General features: G+C 47.4%; 1 protein-coding gene across 5 annotated transcripts in view; it reads left to right on the top strand.

The window, feature by feature from the left end:
* AKAP9 (A-kinase anchoring protein 9) overlaps positions 1-26,267 on the top strand; it is a 1,384,828-nt gene that overhangs the window by 198,785 nt on the left and 1,159,776 nt on the right. For all 5 annotated transcript variants that reach the window (XM_085631105.1, XM_085631108.1, XM_085631107.1 and 2 more), the window contains one exon: positions 22,583-22,738. In XM_085631105.1, the coding sequence (XP_085487231.1) occupies positions 22,583-22,738 (156 nt within the window). The remainder of the gene's footprint in view (positions 1-22,582; positions 22,739-26,267) is intronic.

Raw genomic sequence — 26,267 nt, 5'->3', positions numbered from 1 at the left:
CCAGGGCCGTCATTGGTAGCGCTTTCACGCGCTACAAGATTGACGGCCCTGGGACCCACATACATGGTACGCCGCGCACCGCACTACCACCACTATGCTAGGTGGTGGTGCGTGTGTGGCGTGCACTGCAGCATTTGCAAGCAGGTACACTTGCACAGTGCACTTGCATAACTGCACGTAATGTGTGCACTGTGCCGCCGCCCCTAAAATAGTGCCACCGGGACGGATGGTCCCCACTGAAGACCCCCCCCCCCCCCCCCCCAGATACGCCACTGCCCGTAGGTGCTTCAGTAGCATTCCCTGTATAGGGGGCGGGAGGCTCCCTGCCGACTCCTCACCGGAGTCCCTGTGCCTTCAAGGCAAGGCCATATATGGTCCAAATATTTCAAAATAAGTAAACAGGAAAGCAAAAATGAAGAAGTTTTTATTTCTAATTCTAAAGAGTGATGGATACAAAGATTTTAATAGGGTCAAAATAAATCAAGACACTTTACTTGGTGATGCGCAAATGACAAATATTCACTGACCCCCAATTTCCACACACTATCGTTTGTGCAATGGATAGTGTTATCAGTGAAATTGTATGCCTGTGCAAATTCGGTGGTCATTACAATGGAAAATGTGCTGTCTGTAAACAACTGTGGCTACCACACCACTTGGATTAAGATTGCTCATGTTTGCGCTCTCCGTATATGTGTCTTTGTCCACCTCCCTGAAATGATAATCGCTATATTGGGCAACAAGCAAAGGCAAATACTGTCTTTCAATTTAATTTTTTTAAACTTACATTTAGACACATGGAAATGCTTCCACTGTCGACATTGATGTGTAAGCTTTGTGTATTAAAATAAGTACCAAATGAGGCTGAAGTGGTATTCCTGATGATTAATTTTCCCCGCTCACTCAGTTGTTAATAAATTGGCCGGAATAAAAGGCTACTATTTCCTTTAGGGATGGAGTTCTATCCCAAATAGAATTGAATATTATTATGGCCTTTCTGTGAACCTCTGTTTCAACCTGTGTAGCGTGAGGAGTGATCTGTTTATCTTAAAGACTTGCTTACTCCTTCCATCACCTCAGTTGTGCCTTTAGTGAACTCGGAGTTCCGTATTTCAAGTGTGAACGGTCTGTAATACTGAATTGGGTGTACTCGATATCCTCTTATTCGTCAACCTCAAAGCCCAAGAGTCCTTTCTTCTTTTTTACTACTGAGCAAATGCTACATAATCTAGTTTAACACGTGGTGCTATTTCACCACCATAAAATTTCACTCATAAGTTTTCTTTGCGATCAATATTGGCAATACACACGCAAGAAGCACTGTATGCAACATTTTGATAACCTCATATTCAGCTTTCAGTAGAGGAGCATAATCTATGTACTCCATGGACAACCTCTTTATGTAGTAGCGAGTTCCCAGAAATTAAGCATTGAGTGGAGCTGAACGTATGAAAATATTCCTCCTATGTAGGAACTCATTTACTCTAATCCATAGGTGCTTTTCTACTGTCTCCCTTCCCATTATCTTTGTCTCGCGCACAGTCCATTAGAAGTACTGCTTTTCATGTGTTTGTATTTTTGAAATCAGAGGGCAGTAAATCCAGCTCAAACCAGACTGCAGGAGACATGCAAATGAGCCCCCTAAACTCACCAGTTTTAAAACTAAGTCTCAGCTTCGGGTTCTGGCATTGTTTTCTTACAGATTTCTAATATAGAGACGGTTTTATGAGGCGTTACCAGACAGCAGAAAGCAGCGACTACTGCTCTATTCGATTTCTTGTTGCAAATCTTCTTTGTATGAAAGTAATTTGCTATTGTGATTTCACATGCATCTTCTGTAGCATGAATTTATATCCACATCCCATTGTTTTGAGTGAAAAGACTCGGTTCAAATTCAGCCTCTTTCCTAGTTATCATCAATAATATAGACAGAAAGGAAATAACATTACTTTTCACTCTTGATGTTCTCTATAGGAGCAATGAAATGTAAAAGCCTTGAATCCAAAGGATTTTAACTTGAGTCTCACTGATAGGAAAGGAATATTTTACTATGACTTTATGGCAATGACCCCCTCTTTAAATGTAATGTCTGACCTAATTGAATCGGTAAGTTAATTGATGGTTCAAGAGGTGTTGCTCATCTTACAGCTTTTTTTTTTTTTTTATAAACCTTTTTATTGGATTTGAACATGTTACAAGTCATACAGTAATCGGCTTAATCATTTCGGTAGCACAAATTACCAATATCAGCTTTATGACAAGGGTAGCGGACTAAGCAGTCACATAGTGGATTTGTTGGTGGAGGAGGGGTATCCCTCCCACCTTCCCCGCCGGAGGTGCCTAAAGGCATCGGGCGGCAGTTAGTAGTAGAATTACCGCCGTTCTCTGACCTGTATGCTTATCTCTGATCCAAAACCCCTGTGTCGGGTATCATTCATAGATAATCCAGTGTTCAAACTAAACTTGGGGGTGTGTAACTCGGGAACTATGGGGTCGGGGGGAGGGGAGGAGCCGGGGGTCGCAGAAAGCATGGGTCAGTGTAGGGGTTCCCATATCAGTACGCTAGCATCGTGCACTTTACCTTCTCTTGGGCAATGCTATGATTCCGTGGGGATGACCCGGGTGGAGCTGTCGTCACATGGATGAGGGGGGGTGGAAGACAGGACGCGTGCGCGGACTGGGATGCAGGTGAATCTGGTGTCGCCTGGGTTTTTGCGCATGCTCTGTGTCATTTGTGTGCGCTTGTCTAAAGTCTTGTAGGAATGTCGCCCATTCAATGAGATAGGTCGCCGCCGTATACCACGGGCCTCTTCTTGCCGAATAAGATCTTCCTCGGCTGCAGCCCACTTCTGCACCACCCCCCACCATGCAGCTATTGGTGGCCCCTCTGCCACTCGCCAATGCATTGCCACACCGCGATTGGCTAACTGCACGGCTAGCAGGGCAAATTTGGTCTCTACTTTCTTCCGTTTGTTGCGTTTAAAAATGCCTAGGGCACATGCCTCCCATGTATGGAAGTCTGTGAGACGTGTGACTGTCTGCATAGTGGTGTGCACCGTCGTCCAGAGGGTTTGTATCACTAGGCATGACCAAAACATATGAGCAAATGTGGCTTCCGGGGTGTGACATCGGGGGCAGTCAAAGTGGGATGTTTGGTAGAAGCGTTTGAGCCGCGCCGGTGTGAGATAGGCTCGGTGTAATATGTTGAACTGGATGTTTTTGAACCTCTGATTGCGGGACACTTTTTTGTGGTGTTCTAGGGCCATCCACCATTCACGATCATGAATGCCGCGTCCGAAATCATCCTCCCAGCGGAGCCGTAATCGGGTTAGCGGTACCTGTGTGAGTTCCATAATGGATTTGTAGATCCATGTGATGTGGTGCCTGCCCGCCCCCATGCGTAATAGTGTGTGCCGTACCGGGTGAGTATTGGGTTCCCCGTTCCCGAGGTCCCAGGTCCGCTCACAGTCTATCAGCTGCCTATGCAACAGGAATTGGCCGGCTGGAAGCCCGGTTTCTTCGACTAGGTCTGCGAACGGGATCAATTGGCCGTCGGAGAACAGGGCCTTTGTTTCCGTGAGTTGGATCTCAGTCCAGATTCTAAGCTCTCCCGCGGTGTAGAACCCACGCCCCTTAGGGAGGCCAGCCAACGGTAGTAATGGGGAATACAATGGTGCTCCCTTGGACATGCGGTGAACCAGCATGGTACAGGCTCTGGCTGCCTTGACCAGCAGCGGATGGGCTGGATCGGGCATGGTGCCTGGTGGGAGCATTCGGGTCAGCTCCGGGACCGTCACTTGTCTGTCCCGGGACACCGTTTCCCCAAGGTTGCGATGCGCCATCCACCGCGATATCCACTGCAGCTGCGCCGCCAGAAAATAGGCTTCAAAAGATGGGGCGCCCATCCCTCCCTGATTGCAGGGCAGCTGCAGGGCCGAAAGGGCCACTCTGCTGCGGCCCCTCCCCCATATCAGGGAAATTAGTAATGAATTGAGCTCCTGGAAGAAGGCCCGTGGCGGTACAACTGGAATATTGGTGAAGTAATATAGAAGCCGGGTACCATGATCATTTTAGATAAGGCTACCCTCCCAATGGGGGCCAGGGGTAGGGTCCGCCAGAAAGCAACTTGACTTTTAATTCCCTGGAGGGTCCGATAGTGGTTGCCCTCCAGGAGGTCTCGGGGCTCATGATAGAGTCTGACGCCCAAGTACCGCGGGGCGTCGCCCGTCCATGCCAGCGCGGCGTCTCCGATATGTATCTCCCTATGCGGGGTGTTCGGATGCAGGGGGTAGAGAGAGGATTTCTGCCAATTCACCCGGAGTCCCGCAGCTCTCTTGCAGTCTGCGAGTGTGGCCCAGAGGGTGGTGAGGTCCTCTGTGATGTCTCTAACGTATATAAGGAGATCATCCGCATACAGGGAGATGCAATGTGTGCGACCTCCCAGAGGATGCCCCATTACTCGCCCACCTCCCGCAGCCTAGCCGCCAGAGACTCCATAGCAAGAGCAAATATGATTGGGGACAGGGGGCACCCCTGAGGGGTGCCACGCATGATCGGGATGGGAGAAGATACAGAGTGTCCTATTCTGACCCTTGTGGTGAGATGCGGGTATAAAAGCCTGGTGTACGCTGTAAATTGGGACCCCATGCCCACCCTCCGTAGTACGTCGAAAAGGTATTGCCATGCCAGGGTGTCGAACGCCTTCTCCAGATCCAGCACGAGGCACGCCGCCCTCGGGAACTTGCCCCGTACCCCGTCCTGGCCCAGTCGCCGTATATTCTGGGAAGTATTTCTTCCAGGGACGAATCCACTCTGATCTATGTGCACTAGTCTGAGGAGTATGTCAGTTAATCTGAATGCTAGGATCCTTCCCAGGATTTTACAATCCGTGGTCAGGAGGGTGATTGGTCGATAGGAAGCTCGGAGCAGAGGATCTCGATCGGGCTTTGGGAATGTCACCAATACCGATTCTCGCATCGATTGAGGGAGGAGTCCCACTTCTAGCACCTCCCGAAAGACTGTGTCAAGCCGTGGGACTAACTGCTGGGAGAACGTGGAATACAGTTCCATCGGGAACCCGTCCTTACCCTGAGCCTTGTTTTTGGCCAGGTGGTGTATTGCAGATTTGATTTCCGCTGGCGTGATCGGGTTATCTAACGTCTTATGTTCCTCGTCCGTGAGTTGGATTATGGTACGTGATGTCAACATGTTCTGAATGTGTTCCACCCTGTCCGGCATTGCCTCCCTATAGAGCATGGCATAGTAGTCATGGAAGGCATCTAAGATACCAGCTTGCGCATAGACTACCACCCCGCAGCGTTTCGAATACTAGTGTTAGGTTGTGTGTGCGTGTCTTGACGGATGAGCCAGGCCAATAAGTCGCCTGTGCGGTTACTTTTGCTGTGGACTCTGGTGGTGTACGTGCAGAAATTATACCGGCGCAGATCAGCGCATGCCTCTTCGAATTTGGTTTGGGGGGAGCTCCCGTTGGTCGGCCGTGTTAGAGAGCCTAGCTACTTGTTGTTCTGTGGTCTGCACTGCTCTTTCTAGTGTCTGCTTCACTCCTGTGATTTGCCTGATGCATGCTCCTCTTAGGACTATTTTTAAAGCGTCCCATTCTAGGGCCCTTGTCGAGGTAGTGCCTGTGTTTTCAGCGAAGTAGTGTTGAATGGTTTCTGACTGTTCGTGTTTGAACACTGGGTCCAGAAGGCAGTCCCTGGGGAGGCGCCACGTGGGGATCGGCGGCGCTGGAAAGTGTGCGCGTCATGATCCAAAATTACCCTACCCAGGTAGTCCGAGTGCCTGATGCTGGGAATGAGAGACTGTGTGCACATAAAGCAGTCCAGACTGACTTGTAGGTCATGTGGTATTGAGTGAAGTGAGTATATTTTGGAGGTCGGGTGTGTGTGTCTCCATGCGTCCACCAGGGACAAGTGGCCAGCCCAGGCGCGGAATGCGGCTGATTGTGCATGGGTTGGGGAGCGCGCGGCAGGGGGGTAGGATCTGTCCAGTGTGAGGTCCAGGGAGCAGTTGTAGTCCCCTCCCAGTATCCACGGGGACGGTGTGTATCCCACTAACGCGCTTGTCAGGGTTCCCCAAAACGGTGCCTGATCTACATTTGGGGCGTATACACTGCCTACAAGGAGGGGCAGCCCATCCAACAACCCTTCTAGTAGCTCATAGCGGCCCTCAGGATCCACTCGTCTGCCGGTTTCGCGAAAGGGCACTCCGGGCCGGATCCAAATGAGCGCTCCTCTCGCGAAAGTAGGTCGTGCCGCAGAAGGTGCCCCGCCACTTCTTCTGGAGTTTGTGCAGTTCCTCCCCAGTGAGGTGGGTCTCCTGAAGGGATATGATCTGTGCCTGCCGCCTCTTGATGTACGCATACATCGCCTAGCGCTTCCGGGCTGTGTGCATCCCCCGCACGTTTAGGGTTAAGAACTGAAAGTCAGTGTGTGCCATAGTAGAGTAGAAATTGGGTCGCAGTTGCGTTCTATTCCCAAGAGAGGGGAGCCTCCTTTCACTAGCCAGTGAGTGGCATTTGCATAACTACTTGGGGATGCATGTGCATGCCCCTGCCGCCTATCTGGGGAGTAACCAGAAATCATGGCGAATGAAGTGGGTAAACTGAGAACTGGGGTCGGGAAACAGTCCCAATACTGGGGACCTATCGCTGGGGGCGATATGTCCAATTGCTCATCTTACAGCTTGATGGTAAAGATAATTCAGATAGTTGCTTGACTGCTTAAAAAGTATTTAAATCCCAAGTGTCTTCAAGTCATGGGTGTTGTGCATGGCATTGTATTGTAATTGAGAAAATATAGTGCTTCATACCCCTGTCCATCTGTAGAAGCACATGCTGACGGTTAACATGCTGTTCTGTGGAAGTGCTATCGATGGAAACGTATATATCTGTGTCACATGTCCCATTTGGGTAGTGTACGATATGAGTCGGGCCACAGTTGTGCTCTTATCGTGTTTCTTTTTGGTGCTCTTGTCTGTGAATTTGGAATGAAAATAATAGCTAGATAGCATGCTTAAGCATTCATGTTATGTTGCTGTATGGAAGGATAGGAAATTGGAGTGTTCATTGTGGCATACGTGGGAAGTGTTTTGGTTTCATGTATATGGCAGAGACTATTCAATCCATGTTGCTCCAACGGTGTTGCTGCGCCTATGCATAGATGTAAGATGGAGTTGCTTTGTAACCTCTAGTGACTTCGCAAATACCAAGTAGATACCAAATACAGTTTTGAATGTAGATACCCACCATCGGTTTAGACGTTTGTGACCTACAGTTATGCCCATAAACAATGATGCCAAAGGAGTTGCCACAAGTGATGCGTTATACCTTTCGAGGTGCAGGTTGCACAAGCTGTAGAATATGCTTTATATTCCAACCAAGATTGGTAGAGCAGTAACCCATAGAAATTAGGATTTTGCAATTAGCCACATTACATGCTCTGAGGACTCCCCTACTAGTAGAAGGAGCAACGTATAAAAATGCACATTATACAAACAACCATAGTGTATACTCTGATGGTTGTCTCATGATGTGAGCAAGATCAATTATTGTAGGCTAGGTATAGTAAACCTCTTGATGAATCTATCATGTATTGCAGGGATTATTTGCATTATACAACTAGTCATGGTATTTTATTTATTTAAGGTTTTTGCAAAGTGCTGCATTCGAAGGTAGCCTCAGCACAGTTTTGATCAACGCACAAGATTAGAGGTGGGTCTACATATTTAAGGTGACAATCATAAATCACATTATTTAATAACATTGATAGGTGGATGGGAAAGACTTAGAAGGGAAAAGTCAGAAGGTGACCTTATAAGGTGGCGTGGCTGGTTTTAGGCATTCTGCCAGTATCGGCCAGAGCAAGTGGAAGCGGCAGAAAAGGATAATCATATTATTTTGAATTGCTATGTTTTTAGCAGTTTTCTGAATCATATGAAGCCATATTCAAGTATTAGATGCTTGTGGAGGCAGTTTTGCTGGGATCATCTGAGCATTTGAAAAATCGTGTCTTCACAATTCTTGTATTGGTGCAGTCTAATTCATAGTGATTTGTAGTTGAGAGATCTTGGGCTTTGTGGGTGAAATTTGGAACCAATGGGGACTATAGTGCGAATGAGATGTGGTTGTAGTGATTCAGACCAAACCGGAGACAGACACCATGGTTTTAGACCTGCTGAGTTTAGATGTATGTTTATTAGTTGACGCTGTTACAATACTGGATGTGGGGTATCAGGTGTGAGTATGATGTGGATTTTCTGGGTGAGGTGTAAGAGAGAAAGAACTCCTCAAAGAAGACTCAAATGGTCGATGGCATCTTTAAACAGTGTTCATGTGAGGCATGAAAGCAAAGTGAACCATCATGGGTATGTGCTTTTCTCAGTTGCTAAGTATGTGCCCAAGGATGCATGGCATGGCAAAAGGGATAGACAGACAGTACTTCCATTTTCTGAGCTTTTTGAAACCATCTATAATTCTTGAAAGTCTCACTACCTGACTGTTCTTAAGACTGTTCCTATTGGAGAAGAACTAAGGAACTGATTTGCATATTTCTAGCTCTAATATGAGATGGCATGATGAGGGAAAAGAACAACGGGTTAGAATGCTACCCTGAGTGATTGCCAGTGGTTATATGTATTGCAAGCGTTCTTCCAATCACCTTTTGTGTGTTTGATGTAACACCCTCAGTAGCCAAGGGTATGCCCATTCGTGGGTCCCTTGCTCACTGTGGTACTGGAACCAAGCTGCACCCAACTGACAAGCTCCAATCAGGACAACACCGATCTTAGGTTGCTTGTGTCCCAGTTTGGGGAAGACCTGGCTGGCAGCTCATGCTGGGCCTTTCCTATTGGAGAAAGGACAGGCTAATTTGCATAATGGTAGATCTAATTTTAGTCAGCATGGTGGGCAGAAGAACAATGGATTGGTATGCTACCCAGAGCAATTGCAAGTGCTTTGTCTTATTGCAAGCCACCCATCATCCTTTGCATGTTTGATGTAATGCTCTAAGTGGCCAAGGGTATGCCTAGACGTTGGTCCCTCGCTTACTTTGCCACTGGAACCAAGCCACCCTAACCCACTAGTTCTAATCTGGGTGAAACAGGACCTGGGTTTCTTGTGTTCTGGGAGGACCTGGTTTGGCAGTTTGAGCTGGACTGCTCCCGTTGGAGAAGGAGCAAAACTGGTTTGCCTATGGTTAGAGCAAAAGAATGATGGTATGTAATACTTCCCTGAATGATTGGTAGTGGTTTTATTTCATTCATTCCTCCCATCACCTTCTGCATGTTTGATGTTCCCAAGATTATACCATAATGGCTAAAACTAGCAAGCTTCCACAAAGAGGAAAGAGAAATAATGGTGCTGCATGCTTTTTATAGATGTACTCTGTAGGGTATATACGATCGCTACATTTTAACCCCTGAACCCCAAAGCAATCACAAGCTGGCGCCAATCTGATATTGCAAATTTGGTGCATTTTGAAGACTACTGGGGAAAATCATTGGCCCGAATCAATGGATTCTGTTGAAACCCTGGGTTATATGGCATTTTATTTATCATGCAGCACTCAAGCTACAGGTAGATCGTTTGTGGCAAGTTAATGAAACTGAATCTTAGACTTGAATTCCAAAGCCCGTAGTGATTTATTTCACTTTTCTTTTGAACTTTTATAGAGAAAACCAGATTATACAATTGGTTTCATGTCATCTTCTCGGGCAACACTTATTTTCAATTGTGTATGATCAACACTATAAAGCATTCATATACAGACAAATTATAATACAACACAGTGAAAAACGATACAGTGACACATTAAACGTGTATAACATTTTAAATTACAGTAAAACGTCTTCGAGTTAATATGACCAGTCCCTTATTTTGTACATAAACACCGGGCAGACAAAAATAGCATTGTAAATTTCAGAAATGAGTCTGATATGTGAAACAGGCCCCTCGTAATTTAAAACACACATTTATTATTTAATTTTTTAGTTGCCAAGACCAAGTCCAGGTCCTCAAGAGAATTCCCTAGCAAGAAGGGGTTCAAAACACATTGACTCCAGCTCTTGGATAATGGCACTCCGGGAATATCTACACCAATACTTTCCCATACGGATAACACCCTTTAAAAATCATATAATCCCAGAGCGATTGACACTGGCAGGACAGTTGTTAAAACTCTCTGTCTGGGCTAATCATATGGACATGTCCTTTGATGGCTCCTTTCTCTTCGGAGATAAAGCAGATGTCGCACTTGAGCGTTTTAAGGACTAGCGGGCTACGGCCAAGTCCCTGGGCCTCACCACAACATCCCGGCCATGACTGCTTTTTGCTCCTTTCGTGGCTAAGGAAGGGGCTACCAACTGCGCCAACCCTATTCCTGCCAGAGGGCCCTGCAAGTTCAGCAACCTCTGCGGGCTGTGGACGCGGCTCACCCCGACACTGAGGGTCGGGAGGCCAGAAGTCAAGCCAAGCCACGATCCCCTTCTCCACCGCAAAACCCTCCTAGTCCAATCCCCCAGGATCATTCATGGCCAGTTTGTGGCAGAACACTCTATCACCTCCACCACTGACAAGACATCACCTCCGACAGGTGCGTGTTGCAAATAGTCCGAAGGGGCTAATCCCTCCCTTTCGAGACTACCCCACCATCCATGCCTCCAGTATAGGACAGAGGATCACCTTTCCTTACTCCGCGAGGAAGTCAAAACTCTCTTGGCCAAGGCAACTATAGAGTGGGTGTCCGGGCCAGAAATAGGCTGTGGTTGTTACTCCTGCTATTTTCTGGTCCTCAAGAAGGACGGAGGACTTTGTCTTATATTCGATCTCAGAGCCCTCAACTACTTCCTCAAAAAGAAGTTGAAGATGCTCACCCTAGCTCAGGCCCTGTCTGCCCTGGACCCAGGAGGCTGGATGGTAGCGCTTGACTTGCAGGATGCCTATTTTCATATCCCCGTCCTGCTGGCCCCTCGTCGCTACTTGAGGTTTACTGTGGCCCATGAGCACTTTCAGTTTGCCATGCTGCCTTTCGGCCTCACCAGTGCCACTCGGGTGTTCACAAAGGTGATGGCGGTGGTCGCAGCCAATATGCGAAGATCAGGGGTTCCAATCTTCCCCTATCTCGATGACTGGTTGTTGAAGACTGGCTCGTCCCAAGCAGTCGTCTCCCACCTCCAGACTACGGCGAACCTCCAGCATTTGCTGGGGTTCACTATCAACGTGCAGAAGTCACACCTGATTCCCTCCCAGACACTCTCTTTCATTGGAGCAGTTCTGGACACTGTCCAGTTTCGGGCCTATCCTTCCGATCGGCGAGTTCAGGATATTCAGGCTATGATACCGATATTTCAGCCTCTATCCTGGATGTTAGTGAGTGTCTCTGAGGCTGTTGGGCCTCATGGCCTCCTGCATCCTGCTGATGGACCACGAAAGATAGCTCATGTGGGGCCTGCAGTGGGGCCTGAAGTTCCAGTGGGCGTAGAATTGAGGAAATCTCACCGGTCCGGTTCAGATATCGGAGAGCACTGAGAAAGACCTGCAGAGGTGGCTGACAAACAGCGATTGGGTGAAAGGCAGATCCCTCTTCCTTCCTCACCCCGATATCATAGCAGTGACGGATGCGTCTGTTCTGGGATGGGGCGGCCATCTGGGGGAGGTGGATATCAGAGGACTCTGGTCTTCGGCAGAAGCCAAGGTCCATATCAACTTGTGGCGATCCAATTGCTACTGAAAGGCTTGTTCAAGTGTTGACGGACAACACAACCTCCATGTGGTATTGCAACAAACAGGATGGTGTGGGCTCGTGGACTCTGTCAAGAGGCCCTGTGTCTCTGGACTTGGCTGGAACAACCGGGCATTTCCCTGGTGGTTCAACATCTGAGCCAGAGCAGACAAATTCAATCGAAGGTGCCTTACGGCTCAGGAGTGGTGTCTCTGTCCAGATGTGGTACGAGGTCTCTTTCAGAGGTGGGGTGAGCCTTGGTTATATCTGTTCGCCTCCGAAGAGAACGCGCAATGTCAGCAGTTTTGCACATTGGAGTTTCCAAAGTGGCTCTCGCTCAGCGAAGCTTTTTGTTTCGAGTGGAGCTAAGGCCTGCTGTATGCCTTTCCACCAATACCAGTCCTGCTCACAGTGCTCAAGAATATCAGGAGTGACCGGGCAGAAGTCGTTCCTGTGGCTCCTGAATGAGCACATAGTGTTTTGCATCCCGAGCTTCAGGCTATGAGCATCAATCCTCCAATGAGGCTACCGCTTTGGGAGGATCTTCTGTCGTAGCAGCAGGGGCGGGTTCTCTGCCTGAACCTGTCCACTCTCCGCCTCCTCGCATTGAGATTGAGCAGTTGCAGCTTTTGATCTTCCTCCCGATTTCTGCGAAGTTATTGTGGCAGCCTAGTGTTACTTCATGAAGTCGGTATACACCTGCCGATGGAACACAGTTTGTAAATATTTTACAGAAAGGTCTATTGACCCCGTATCTGCCTCTCCGTCTGATGTTCTCCTGTTTATCCTTTCCTTGGCCCAGCAGGGCTCTTATTTGGGCCCTCTGAAGGGCTACCTTTCAGCTCTCTCATCTTTTCCTCAGCTACCAGATCAGCCTTCACTTTTTAAGTCCCCTCTGGTGCAAAGGCTTTTGAAGGGGTTAATCCACTTGTTTCCCCCATCTCCTTTTCTTATGCCACAGTGGGACCTCATTTTGGTCCTTACTTTTTTGATGTGTACACCGTTTGAACTGCTGCACAACTGCCCTCTGCGGTTTCTCAGTATCAAAACAAGCTTTTTAGTGTCAATTACCTCTGCCAGAATGGTGAGCGAACTGCATGCACTGTGATCACAGCCTCCTTACCTGACAGACTTTCCGGACAAAGTGGTTCTAAGAAGTAAAGAATATTTTTTGGCCAAGGTTGTAACTCCTTTCCATCTGGGACAGTCCTTTACTCTGCCTACTTTCTATGCACCTCTGTACCCTTTCAAAGAAGAGGAGTTTCTCCACAGTCTGGACCTAAAAAGAGCATTTTTCTTTGTCCTTGATAGCGCTAAAGAGTTCTTGGTGGATGACCAACTCTTTATAGGGTACGGAGGAGCAAAGAAGGGGTGTGCTGTCCAAAAGAGGACCATATCACGCTGGGTTATCCTCTGTATAAAGATTTGTTACGTCTTGGCAAAGAAGCAGCCTCCTGATGGCCTTAGGGCCCATTCCACCAGGACAATGGCAGCTACCACAGCCCTCCAGCTTTAGGTTCCACTTGCTGATATTTTCCAAGTGGCCACATGGGCATCTCTGCACACGTTTGCCAGACCAGACACTATTTCCTGGATTCTCAGGTTCGCAGGGATTGCCTTTTTGGCCGCTATCTTCTGCTTGATGTTCTAATCACAACCTAGATGTCTCTATCAGATGGACAGGTTACTTACGTTCGCTAATGCCATATCTGGTAGAGACATGATCTAGCTGCAGATTCCTTTACTGACCCAATCATCCTCCCCACACTGTGGAATTGTTTTTAGTGTCAGGGATGTTCCGCTTCAGGGCCCTAGCGGTCTTTTTTATCACACCATTGTCATTTACTTTATGGCTCCATGCTTCCGGCATGGAAAGTTGTGAAAAGTACTGACGTCGGCGCGCCAGAGCAGTGGCGGTTATATTGCCAATGCTGATGTCATGATAATCTGGATGCCGGTGATGTCACACGGAGTCGACCGATGCCGCCTACCGGCACGCAGGGGTACTAGTAATAAAAATCTTCTGGATCCAGCCGGATGCCTAGAAGTTCAAAGGTAAGAAATCTGCAGCTAGATCATGTCACTACCAGATAAGGCGTTATCGAAGGTAAGTGACTTGTCCGTCCAGTTTAGACCAAGGAAAGTGCACTTAATTCCCTCCATGCACCTCTCGCAAAGGAAATTCTGTTAAAGCAGATTCCATTTCAGGCTCACTCATGATCACACTCACTTTCTTTTCTTTTTCAATCTTTCTTTTTAGAGCTAGTTTATTTCTTCCACTTGTCATTTTGCTTTCTCCAGTCACTCCAATCTTTTATGAAATCTATTAATTCCTTTATGTGAGCTCCCAGAGTCAGTAGAGACCTTTTCTATTTCTGCCTCACTCAAGTCCATTCTATAGTTTGTACGCAAACTCATTATGTTGTATTAATCACGGTCAGACTCTTCTGCTAAATCTTCATGCTTCATGTGCACACTTCACTTTTTATTTAGTTAGATTCCTTCACTTATCTGACTTGTATACAATCAGTCTTTTTTTGTCAATTGTACCATGCAACATTTCCCTAAATTCAATTGTGAAATTAGCAATATTAATTTCCCTTTTGTCTGGTGGTGACGGAGCAACAGTTTCAATAACAGAGACTACTGTATCAAAAGTAATAATAATTCCACTAGGACCAGGTAAAGCTGGCAATGGACTCTCAGTCAGAGCACCTGCAATACTGAGTGCTATTATTCACCCATATCGGGTACCGGTTGTCTCTGTGCATCATCTGTGTAAAGAAGAGGCCTAGAATCTAAAAGGTCAGTAAGAAATTATCCTCATTGGAGTCTCTTTTTCAAATCTGCGTTTTTAGGATCCACATTTTTTATTTCAATTTTCCCTTTATCTGATTCCTTAACTATAACAGGAAATACTCTCATCCTCTGAATTGTAACTTATCTTCGCAGCTTTTGTTGCATGTTCTGGTTGGATTCTAACTACTAACTCATCATATTGCTAACCTGCTTTTTCCTTTTCTTTCTCCCCTTTTCTATGGCCACATGATCCCATTCATTTAATGCTTCAAGTTGTCTAGGTTGCCAGTCTTAGAAAATCAAGCTTTATAGTATTAATAGGTACCTTCTAAAGGAAATTGCATGTCCTTGTCCCTAGAAGTGAACTCATTGCAGTCTTTTAACCATGCGCATGTACGAAACATGATGTCTGTCATCCTTTTAAATGTGGGAGAACCTTCAGGAGGAATCCTCTCACCTTCCGTAACAGATACATTAGAAAATGTAGGCTTTTTCAATACAGCACCAATTATTCCTGCCAATCACAAATTCACACTAATGCAGATTCCTGTTCAGCAGTAGTCCAGCCCTGATTAGCATATTTACTCTGGTGTACGGAAGACAAAAGAAACACGATTCTAAGTTAAACACACTCAACCCAAAAATTCAAAGATTCTTAATAATACAGAAATCAAAATATCCTTGTGTGTGACCTCTCGCAAAACATACTATCCTGCAAACAAGTGCAAAAATATATCTCGATCATGGACTATGCTGAATCCGATTACCTTAAACAATTGTGAACATGGAAAATCCAACAGCTTCATCAATGCATATGCAATTCAACCCCTGCTTATCAAAATAACATGGCAAACCCAATGACAAATACCAAATCATTAACTCGAATACAAGAAAAACATGAGAATCTCAATTTTCCACACACTCTACAAACCACTGCAAATAATTCAAATTATTTACTTTTGGGAAGTAAAGACATAATCCAGATCAGGACAAAAATTCTCTCTTGAAAGATAAGAAATCTTATCTCCAATTATCCTGCTTCCGATACCAAACACTGTGGGTACTTTCTATCTTTTAAGGAATCTGCATGATAGTGGTGCCCAGATTGAGGAGTCTGCGATGTTGACTTCTAGGGCACATTTGCTCATGAATCTGAAAGAGACAGTTAATTATAGATTCCTTACCTTAGAATTTCCCCCTGGTGTTAGACTGGATCCAGAGAATTGGTTTCTTAACAGTACCCCTGTGCAACGGTAGGTGGCGTTGGTCGACTATGCGTCAGTCATCGGCATCGTGGTTGCCCGGATGACGTCGCAGTGCCTACTTAGACGCCACCCCTGCGCTCTGACGTCAGTTCTTTCTTTTTCCGCACCAGCCTAGCGCAAATCCAGGGAGAGCTATCCTTTTAGGCACTTTTTGACTACGCTTTTTTCAACGTTTTGTTGGCTTCTTTTTGAGTCTTCGACTCCTGGTGTGGGATGGATGTCCCATTGTCGGACCATCTTCAAGCCTTGCGGGGCCTGTCACAGGCTGATGTTGTTGACGGGCCCGCATCTCGTGTGCCTTTGGTGTCTGGAGCGCGACCACAACCCAAGGTCAATCTCTGACTGCCGGGCCATGAATCCTAAGTCTTTGCGGGAGCAGTCCCGAAAACGTTTGGATGCCCGGCGGTCGGCTGCACGTTGCTCCGGGTTATGTTCAAGCAGAAGGTCTCGAGACTGCTCGTAGAGCCCCCACACCTTGTCCCACTCAAAGTCTTTGAAGTCTGTGGGTAAGTCTAAGCACAAGAAAAAGGCAAAGAAGCACCGGCGCTCTTCGCCTTCTCCCCGTAAGTCAGCTGACACAACGCGGGATCTGGAGCGTCGCCGCTCTAAGGTTCCGTCTCCTGTGCCTCCTTCAGGGATGACTCCGCGCCTCCCCCATTTCCAGGAGCCGGGGCGTCCCCTGCCCAACTTCATACATTTCACGTAGCCCTCCACCGTATCTTTGGGCAGCCCGACTCTGCAGGTGCATCTTTGGGCCCCGCGGAGCCGGTCGGGGGACCTGGGTGTTCGATGCCAGCAGCTCCGGAGGGCCCCCATGGATCCAGGCCTGGATCTGCATAGACGTTGGTCGATCTTACTCGACTTCGCGGCGTCCATCCCGGCGACGATGCTCCTGGTTTCGGCCGTGCTGCCGGACGACGCCATCGCCATCCTCAACACAGAGATGGACCCGGAACCGGATCGACGTCGACCGACGTCAAATCCGACACCGGAGGGTTCTTTTGTTCCCTGTTCATCCCTGGTGTTCCCTACCCACCCAGGTGGTGGTGATGAGGACTGTCCGGGGTTATCAGACCCTTTAGCAGACCAGCTTGAAGAGCCGGACTGGAGAGAGGACCTGGGTGATGCAATTGGTCTGACACTTCTCCAGACCTTGGCCTGCTTTCTCCCCATAACGTGGATAAGGAGGAGGGAGCGTCCTACGCTGTGGTGGTGCAAAGGGCAGCCGAGGACTTGGGCCTAGAGTTCCCTTTAGTCGCGGTCAGGACTAATCTCCTGACAGAGGTGCTTCAGCCCTTGGCAACCTCCTTTGAACCCCCCCTGTTCTTCAACGAAGCCCTCACTGATGTCCTTCTGGGCACCTGGTCCAAGCCCAGCACAGGGGCTCCTGTGTAAAGGACGATTACCCGCTGGCCGGCCCCTGGTGACCCAGTTTTTCTCACCCAACACCCTTCCCCTGAGAGCTTGAGGGTCCATTCTCTTCTTCTAAGGGCATATTCCCTTCTGCTCCCCCAGACAGGGAATCCAAGAAGCTGGATCATCTTGAGAGGCGGAAGTTCTCTTCCTCCAGCTTAGCACTGCGGTCCGTGAATACCGCGTACCTCTTGGGCCTATACTCCCATACTATCTGGGATACTGTCATGCAAGTGCTCCCTCAGTGCCTGGAGGAGGCCAGGGTCATTCTCTCCCAAGCAGATGGGAGAGACTCCGCAAAATTCACGCTTCGCTGTGGACTGGATATCACCGAAGCATTGGGCAGAACGATTGCCGCATCAGTAGCCCTTGAGCACTACGCCTGGTTGAGGAAGTCTGGCTTTTTGGGAGCTGTCCCGTCAACCCTGCTGGACATGCCCTTCGATGGCCATCACCTTTTTGGTGAAAAAGCAGACTCGGCGCTGGAGCGCTTTAAGGATTCTCGAGCTACGGCTAGATCCTTGGGCCTCGCTGCGTCTTCCCATCCACCACAGTCTGCCTTTCTCCCTTTTCATGGCTACAGAAGGGGCACCCTATCACGACCGGCCCAGTCTAGCCACCGGTTCATGCAAGCTGCCCAGCTTCTGCGTAGCTGCGGACATGGGACCCAGCGATCTCGCAGGTCCGGGACACAGCGGGCAGGCCAGTCCACCCTTACCCCCCTGCAGCAGCCTCCAAACCCTCCTAGTCCGACCATTCAGGGCCATCAATGGCCAGTGGGTGGCAGGATTCGCCATCACCTCTCTCACTGGCAATAATCCATCACGTCAGATGGATGGGTTTTGCAAATAGTCGGAAGGGCCTAATCCCTCCCCTTTGAGACTGCCCCTCCCTCCATGCCACAGTCTTGCGATCGCATGTCAGAGGATCATTTGGCAGTTCTCCGCCAGGAAGTTTCTGCTCTCTTGGCCAAGGGAAATATTGAACGGGTCCCTGCGCCAGAAGTAGGTTGTGGTTGCTATTCCTGCTACTTTCTGGTGCCCAAGAAGGACAAGGGCCTGCGTCCTACCCTATCCTAGACCACAGGGCGCTCAATCACTTCCTACGAAAGGAGAAGTTCAAAATGCTCACGTTGGCTCAGGTCCTGTCTGCTTTCGAACCTGGAGACTGGACGGTGGCGTTGGACTTGCAGGACACCTGTTCCCATATCCTGCCATCCCACAGACGCTATCTAGGTTTCACGGCAGGACGCAGGCATTTTCAGTCACCATGCTCCCCTTTGGCCTTACTAATGCCTCTCGGGTGTTCAATAAAGTGATGGCGTTCGTCGCAGCTCATCTGCGCAGATCGGGGATTCCAGTCTTCCCCTATCTCGACGACTGGCTGTTTTAGGCGTTCACTATAAATGTGCCGAAGTCACACTGACTCCCTCGCAGTCCCTCCCTTTCATCGGAGCTGTTCTTGCCACTGTGCAGTTTCAGGCCGATCCTCCCAAGCAGCAAGTCCAGGAAATGTAGGCCTTGATACCGATGTTTCAGCTTCTATCCCGGATTTCGGTGAGAATGACCCTGAGGTTGCTAGGCCTCATGGCCTCCTGCTGGTGGATCATGCCAGGTGGCATATGCAGGCTCTGCAGTGGGACCTGAAGTTCCAGTGGGCGCAGCATCAGGTGAATCTTTCCGACTATGTCCAGATCTTGGAGGGAACTGCACAACAACTGCATTGGTGGTTAATGGTCCAGGAGTGGGTCAGAGGCAGATCCCTCTCCCCTGCCCCCCCCAACCAGAACTGACAGTGGGGACAGATGCATCACTCCTGGAATAGGGCGGCCACCAGGGAGAGGCAGAGATCACAGGAGTCTGGTCTCCGGCAGAGTTGGGGCTCCATATGAAGCTGTGGGAGCTCCGGGTGATCCCCCTGTCACTGAACGCATTCCTTCCCTCCCTCAAGGGGAAAATAGTGCAGGTGTTCACAGACAAGACTACCGCCATGTGGTACGGCACAAACGGGGCGGGATCATGGACCCTATGTCAAGGGTCTCTTCACCTTTGGACATGGTGGTTCAACACCTGACAGGTTCTCTGAACGCCAGGGCGGACGAACTCATCCGTCGGTTCCTGGTACATCACGAATGGCATCTTCACTCGGAGGTGGTGCAAGGCCTCTTTCAGCGGTGGGGAGAGCCTTGGTTAGATCTGTTCACCACCAAAGAAAATGCAAAATGTCAGCAGTTTTACACGTTAGAGTTTCAAAGGCGGCATTTGCTTGGCGATGCTTTTCGTTGCGAGTGGACCTGCGGCCTCCTGTACGCCTTTCTGCCTGTACCGATTCTGCCCTGAGTGCTGAAGATCATGTGCAACCGAGCCCAAGTCCTACTTGTGGCTCCAGACTGGGCACGGAGAGTCTGGTACCCCGAGTTCCTGAGCATGGCCATAGATCCTCCAATCAGACTGCCCATTTGGGAGGATCTTCTGGCGCAGCAACAGGGGACTGTCCTCCACCTGAACCTGTCCAGCCTCCACCTCCTTGCGTGGAGATTGAGTGGCGACTGTTGATAGCTTTTGACTTTCCGCCCAAAGACTGTAAAGTCATCTTGGCAGCCAGGCGTCCCTCCACTAAGACGGTATACGCCTGTCGATGGAATAAGTTTGTGACATGGTGCACAGCAAAGGTTGTGGATCACCTTTCTGCACCTCTTTCAGAGATTCTTTTATTTATTCTTTCTTTGGCTCAGCAGGGCTCTTCTTTGGGCGCTCTAAAAGGCTATCTTGCAGCTATTTCTACTTTCTTTCGGATACCAGATCAGCCCTCGTTATTCAAGTCCCCTATTGTAAACTGATTCTTTAAGGGCATTGTTCATCTCTTTCCTCCGGTCTCCTTTCATAATGCCCCTGTGGGACTTGAACCTTGTCTTAACTTACCTTATGTGCACTCCTTTTGAGCCTCTTCCCAACTGTCCTCTTAGGCTCCTCACTCTGAAGACGGCCTTTCTTGTCGCCATCACCTCTGCTCGCAAGGTGAGTGAGCTTCAGGCTCTTTCTTCTAAGCCCCTTTTCTTTTCTGTGCATCCGGACAAAGTGGTGCTTAGGACGAGACCCTCTTTCCTTCCTAAAGTAGTTACACCTTTTCACATAGGACAAACTATCACCTTGCCCACCTTTTTCCCACCTCCATACCCTTCCAAGGAGGAGGAGAGACGCCACCGTTTGGACCCAAAACGTGCGCTGTCATTCTATCTTTACCGCACAAAAGATTTCCCGGTGGATGATCAACTCTTCGTTGGCTGTGTGGGTGCTAAGAATGGTTGGACTGTCCAAAAGCGCACCATCTCCTGATGGGTTGTCCTCTGCATTAAAATCTGTTACGATTTAGCGAAAAAGGAACATCCAGTGGGGCTGCATGCTCATTCCACTAGGGCTATGGCAGCACCTACTGCATTGGCACGTGGAGTCCCGCTCCTTGACATCTGCCAGGTGGCAACGTGGACATCTATGCACACGTTTAACAAACATTACTGCTTGGACAGCCAAGTCGGTAGGGACGGCGATATTGCCCGTTCTGTCCTCCAGGGCTTTCTGGTGTGAACTTGGTTTGCAGACCCTCCTCCGGGGTTGGTATTGCTGGGGTATCTATTCTAAGGTAAGGAATCTATAACTAACTGTTTCTTTCAGATGAAAAAGTTACTAACCTTTGGTAATGATGTATCTGTAAGAGACATAAGTTAGTTATAGACTCCTTACCCGCACAATCCATCCTCCCCACTCTGTGAATTGACTTCTAGAGATAGGGACTCCCTTACAGGGCCCTAGTTGGGGCGCACCAGTGGTCAGTGTCTTTCATGGCTTTGCGCTTTCGACGTGCAAAGTTGTGTCAGAACTGACATCCGCGACACGGACGGCATCTAAGTAGGCACCACAATGTCATCCGGCGTCCACGACGCTGACAACGGACACGGGGTCGACCGACGCCACCTACCGACGTGCAGGGGTACTGCTAAGAAATAATTCTCCGGATCCAGTCTGACGCCTGGGGGAAATTCTCAGGTAAGGAATCTATGACTAACCTCTGTCTCTTACCAAAGGTAAGTAACTTGTTCTTCAGTGGCATACAGTGCAGTAGTAAAGAGTAGTGTTGAGTGTTGTAGAGTGCATTGGCTTAGAGGAATGCAGTCAGAGGCCTACGTCCGATCCTCAGTTCAACTTCATCGGGGTCCTTAATTTCTCTAGGGATGCCACTCTTATGGGTTTTGTCCATGTTTCACAGAGGCACTGCTCTGATGAGCAATTTATTTTAGACAAAGTTAAAGAAAGCAAAACAAACAATGTTTTAATGATATCTGGGGGACAGGAAATAATGTTGCAGTGCTGTTTATTTGGAGGGCGCGCAAAATCACAGTCGCACTGTACTGTACAATGCGTATTATGTGCCACACCGACAGACCTATTCACTGGCATAGATGAGCTGATTTGCTAACAGTGTTGGGCGGGAAATGGAAGGGAAAAGATCAACATGTGGGCGAGGGGTGGGAGAGAATAGAAGCTACATGGATGAGGATATGGGAGAGGGACTGAAAACATAAGCACTCATATAGAGTGCTTGAACTAAAAAAAAAAGTAGTTCCAAAAACGGGAGCAGTGGAAGGACACAAGTACATGGGCCATGCTCCAGTGGAGGGCCAAACAGAAGGAGAGGACATGGCACAGGTACGCTAAGACAAACGGGAAAAATTTAAATTGAAAGCGATGCTGAAGCTAAGAAATCGTAAGCTGTGGGTGGGTGGGCTGGGCTGTAAGCCTCCTGTATGGAAAAAAAAAGTCTTGCCTAGACAGTGCATGGACTGTCTAGGCAACACCTAAAAAGTAGAGTCTGGTTTCTGTACACCAGCTGTGAGCAGGCTCTCTAACATTTAACAGGGCCACCATTTCATTTTCTCTCTCTCCAATGTAGAACCTGACTTTCAAATCATGTTCTTGCATTTCCAGTATTTGTTTCAGAACCACTTGGTAAATGTATAATTTGTTTCTATGAACAGGAAGTAAACTGCTAAAGAAAGTCTTCTTGGCCGGTTGATTCCACTGCGGTTCCAATGACCGCTTCACTCTCCTTATGTGGTTTTCACACGTTTTCCAATAGCATTTCTGTTTTTAATTCGAACTTGACTTTTTATGTTGCATCTTTTTTCTGTATATAAACACCAAGATTGTTAACCGTGTGTTTTATTCCAGCCATATAATAAGTTAAGTACACGTTGTTCACCAGAAAATGACGGAAAATAACTTGTGTTACTGCTTTTTCTCCTGTCCTAGAATACTGAAGACCATTGTACCTCAGAATTATATTGTAGTCTTTTTTATTTTTTTTACCTAGTTGCAAGAGTTTGAAAATGCAATCAAACAGAGAGACGGCATCATCACACAGCTCACTGCCAACCTCCAGCAAGCCCGGAAAGAAAAAGATGACATAATGAGAGAATTTCTGGAGTTGACAGAACAAAGCCAAAAATTAAAAATCCAGTTTCAACACGTAAGTGGGAAGTCTTCAAATGCTTTAAAATATTGGTGATCAGGCCAACTGTTCTGTCAGTTTTTATGGCCGGCAATTAATATAAATGATGCCTCAATTATTACAGAGATTGCCCAAATGTAATGCTCTAAACTTTAAATGAAATTGTTGTCATAAGCATAATGTGCACTAGGAGTATGAAGATTGTATGAGTGGCTGTGTTTCACTGGCAGACCATTCTCTAGCGAGTACAGTAAACTAACATTCGCACTACAAATGTATTCCTGGCAAGAGAATTGCACAAATTCAGCTTCAGCACTCTGCCACAAACCAAACTGCACTTCAGACAACAAAGCTATAAGTGTCTAAGAGTATAAGCCACACTCTTTTTATAAAGCAACTACCCGAGTAATTTCCATCCGAGGAAACACACACGATTCCCACAGTTACGAAACCTCTGTAAGAGCTTGATAACCTGAAATTCACATTCAAAGACCCAGATCTGCAGGCAGTATTCACAGATTTTCAACATCAGTTACATCGGAAAGCCAACAACATACCTAATCCATTTCCTCCTACCCCCCCTCATCAAGATCCAAAACCCACACTATGTTGACACGCAGGCATGCCCATCAACCTCTAACTCCTATCTGCCTTACAGCACTGCACCCCACAACAGCTCCCAGATCTACTATTTCTGCCATGGCCTTTGGACTCCTCCCTCCCAAGGCACAATCCAGCGACCACCAGTAAGCAGTCTGCATGCTTGCACACACTTGCTCGGTTATACAGATCCTACACCAACATATTTCACCTTCTAATCTGAGGGAAACCCAAAAGAAACTTGCCTTCCAGGGAAATGTGTCCCCCATCTTCACCAGACATTTATGGACTCCTATGAACTTGTCCACCAGAACAGAGCCACTCAAAAGGAGCAGGGATCATATACAGAGAACATACCCAGTAAAAGCCTGTCAAACCCTTTCCAAAAAGAGTCTGTCTGTCTGCACTGTTTAGTCACTACTCTTTTGTTCCTTCTAATCTACAGACCACTTTCCCCTACCCATAAATTCTTTGACCCTTGTGTGTCAACATCTTTGCAGATTTCAACGTCCGATTTTATTCCTGCAACAAACCAACAGCATACACTGTGACCACCCACATGTATTACCTGGAGCAAAAAAGAAAGTTGGCAGAAGGACTTACGTGCTCATCAGAACACACTGGATATACCCTCAGGCCTCCTTCTTGGAGCACCCAAAATACTTGCCACATGTGGCTAACTAGTCCCTTTGCAATGTCAATCTTTAAAACACAACAGAATGCACATGGCAATATATGTTATGATATGTTAAAAAAAAACTTGAAAAGCGCAACATATACCCGGAGGTGTCTTGACGCTAGTCAGAGTGCAGAGCAAGTGCAGAAGGACAAAGCTACTGATTAAAAAGCCAGGTTTTTAGGGATTTTCTGAATTGTAGAAGGGAGGGGGCTGATATGATGTACAAAGGGAGGAGATTGCATTGTTTGGTTGCTCCTGCCAGGAAGCTACTCCCCTCCATCAACCCCCACCCCCCACCAGCCCCCTCCCCGATTTGGATCTTATTTTAATATCTAACGGTGTTTATTTTGAAGCATCTCAGTGATCTTAGATTTCTGGCGGGGGTGTACCATGAAAAAGCTTTTTTCAAAAACAGTGGTCTAGAGTCATGGAGGGCCTTATAAGTAAGACAAAGAGATATGAATTTAATCCTATTCTTTACTTTTAGCAAGTGAATATCTTTTATGGCAAGAGAGACAGAGTGATGCCTGGGCAGTCCTAGTAGTAATCTTGTGGCTGAGTTCTGCAGAACTTGAAGTTTGTTCACACATTGGACCTGCAGGCAGTTGTATAGGCCATTACAGTAGAGTGTTTTCGAGAGTATTAAGGTGGGAATAACTGTCTTCCTGGCACTAATGGGGAGAACATTTTATATTTTCCTAAGGATTCTAAGGGGGTTGTAAGAGGATGAAATAACTGCATTGATTAGCTTACCAAGATTTAGTTTATCATCCAGGATGACCCCAAGACTCTTGGCTTTGTTGGTGGGGGCGGAGAGTAGTCTCATTTCTGTCGGCGAACAGGATGCTGACCAGAAGTTAGGACTTTTCAAGTAGGATCACCTCTGTCTTCACAGAACTATGCTTAAGGCGATGCTTGCTCATCCAAGAATTGATTTGACTCCTACAATTCTGGATTCAATGGCTTGTGTTGTTGGAGTTACTAGAGGAGGAAAGCACAATTTGTGTGTTGTCCATTTAGGAGGTGAGTGAGAAGCCAAAAGCTTGAATAAGAGGGTCCGGTCAAGCTACATAAATATTAAAAAGAGTAGGACTGAGTGATGAACCCTGTGGAACTCCACAGGGAAAAAAAGGATTTAGACGAGAAAGTTTCTACTTTGACCACATTTTCCCTATCAGAGAGGAAGGATGTAAGTAATTTTAAGACCAGTTTGTTTATGCCGATCGGATCCAGACGATGGACCAAGATGGAATGGTCCACCGTGTCAAAGGCCACCGATAGGTCTAACAGGATCAGTGCGGCCGATCCTCCCTCTTCTAGGATAAATTTTAGTTCATCAGTGGCCTTAATGAGGGCTGTCTCGGTGCTGTGTTCTGATCTGAACCCAAATTGAGTGGGATTCAGACAGGTATTCTCTTTTATGAACTGATTCATCTGGGTGTTCATAGTGTTTTCGATTATTTTGAAGGGAAAGGGAGTCTGGAGATGGGCCGATAAATAGCTGGATCTTCCGGGTCAAGATTAGGTTTTTTTAAGAGTGGGAGAATGGACGCCCTTTTCCCAGAAACAGGGAAGATACTTGAGATAAACATGGAAATAAAAATATCAGTAAGTTTAGAGGCTATGGTATTTGAGATGGGCTTAAGCACTGAGGGAAGGCACGGTTCATCCGGTGAGCCGGATTTGGTGGTCTGTACAAGATCCTCTATTTGCGTTATTGTGACTGGGGAGAAGGTGTCAAAAACAGCCAGTGGGAAGTTGCTGTCAGATTAGCAGTCAAACCTGATTTTGATTACTGGTAGGTTATTGTTTCCGGAGTGAGCAAACAGCATAAAAATTTGAGGGATGGAACTTGAAAAATAGACATCCATATTCTCATTCTCAGACTCGGCAACCCCAACCTGAAAACTCTCAAGTTTGATACTCCTACTCATGCTTTCAGTGCCATTTTATAAATGATCAGAAAGTTTGGGACCTAAGGGCACTACCTCCCCCCCCCGACAATCAATGCAACACTTTTCACCACAAAGAATTCTTGCTTTTCCAGCAGTGTATTTACCTGATTCACCCTATCAGACCAACCTAACTGAAAAGAACTCACTTCGTCACTCAGCAATTGACACAGCAAAAATCCAAACTCTCAGATGTGCTTCAGCCCTAAATCACTTTGCTTCCTACTCTGTCTAGTAAAAACTAGCAAATCAACAAGATCACACCTAGAGCTGTAACTTAGTGTTTTTCAGTTATTAACTGTTTTGCCTATGTTCT

This window comes from Triturus cristatus, chromosome 10, assembly GCF_964204655.1.
Source record: "Triturus cristatus chromosome 10, aTriCri1.1, whole genome shotgun sequence".
NCBI classification, from domain to species: Eukaryota; Metazoa; Chordata; class Amphibia; order Caudata; family Salamandridae; genus Triturus; species Triturus cristatus.
Note: the sequence above shows the minus strand (reverse complement) of the source record. Positions and strands in the feature narration are given on the sequence as shown.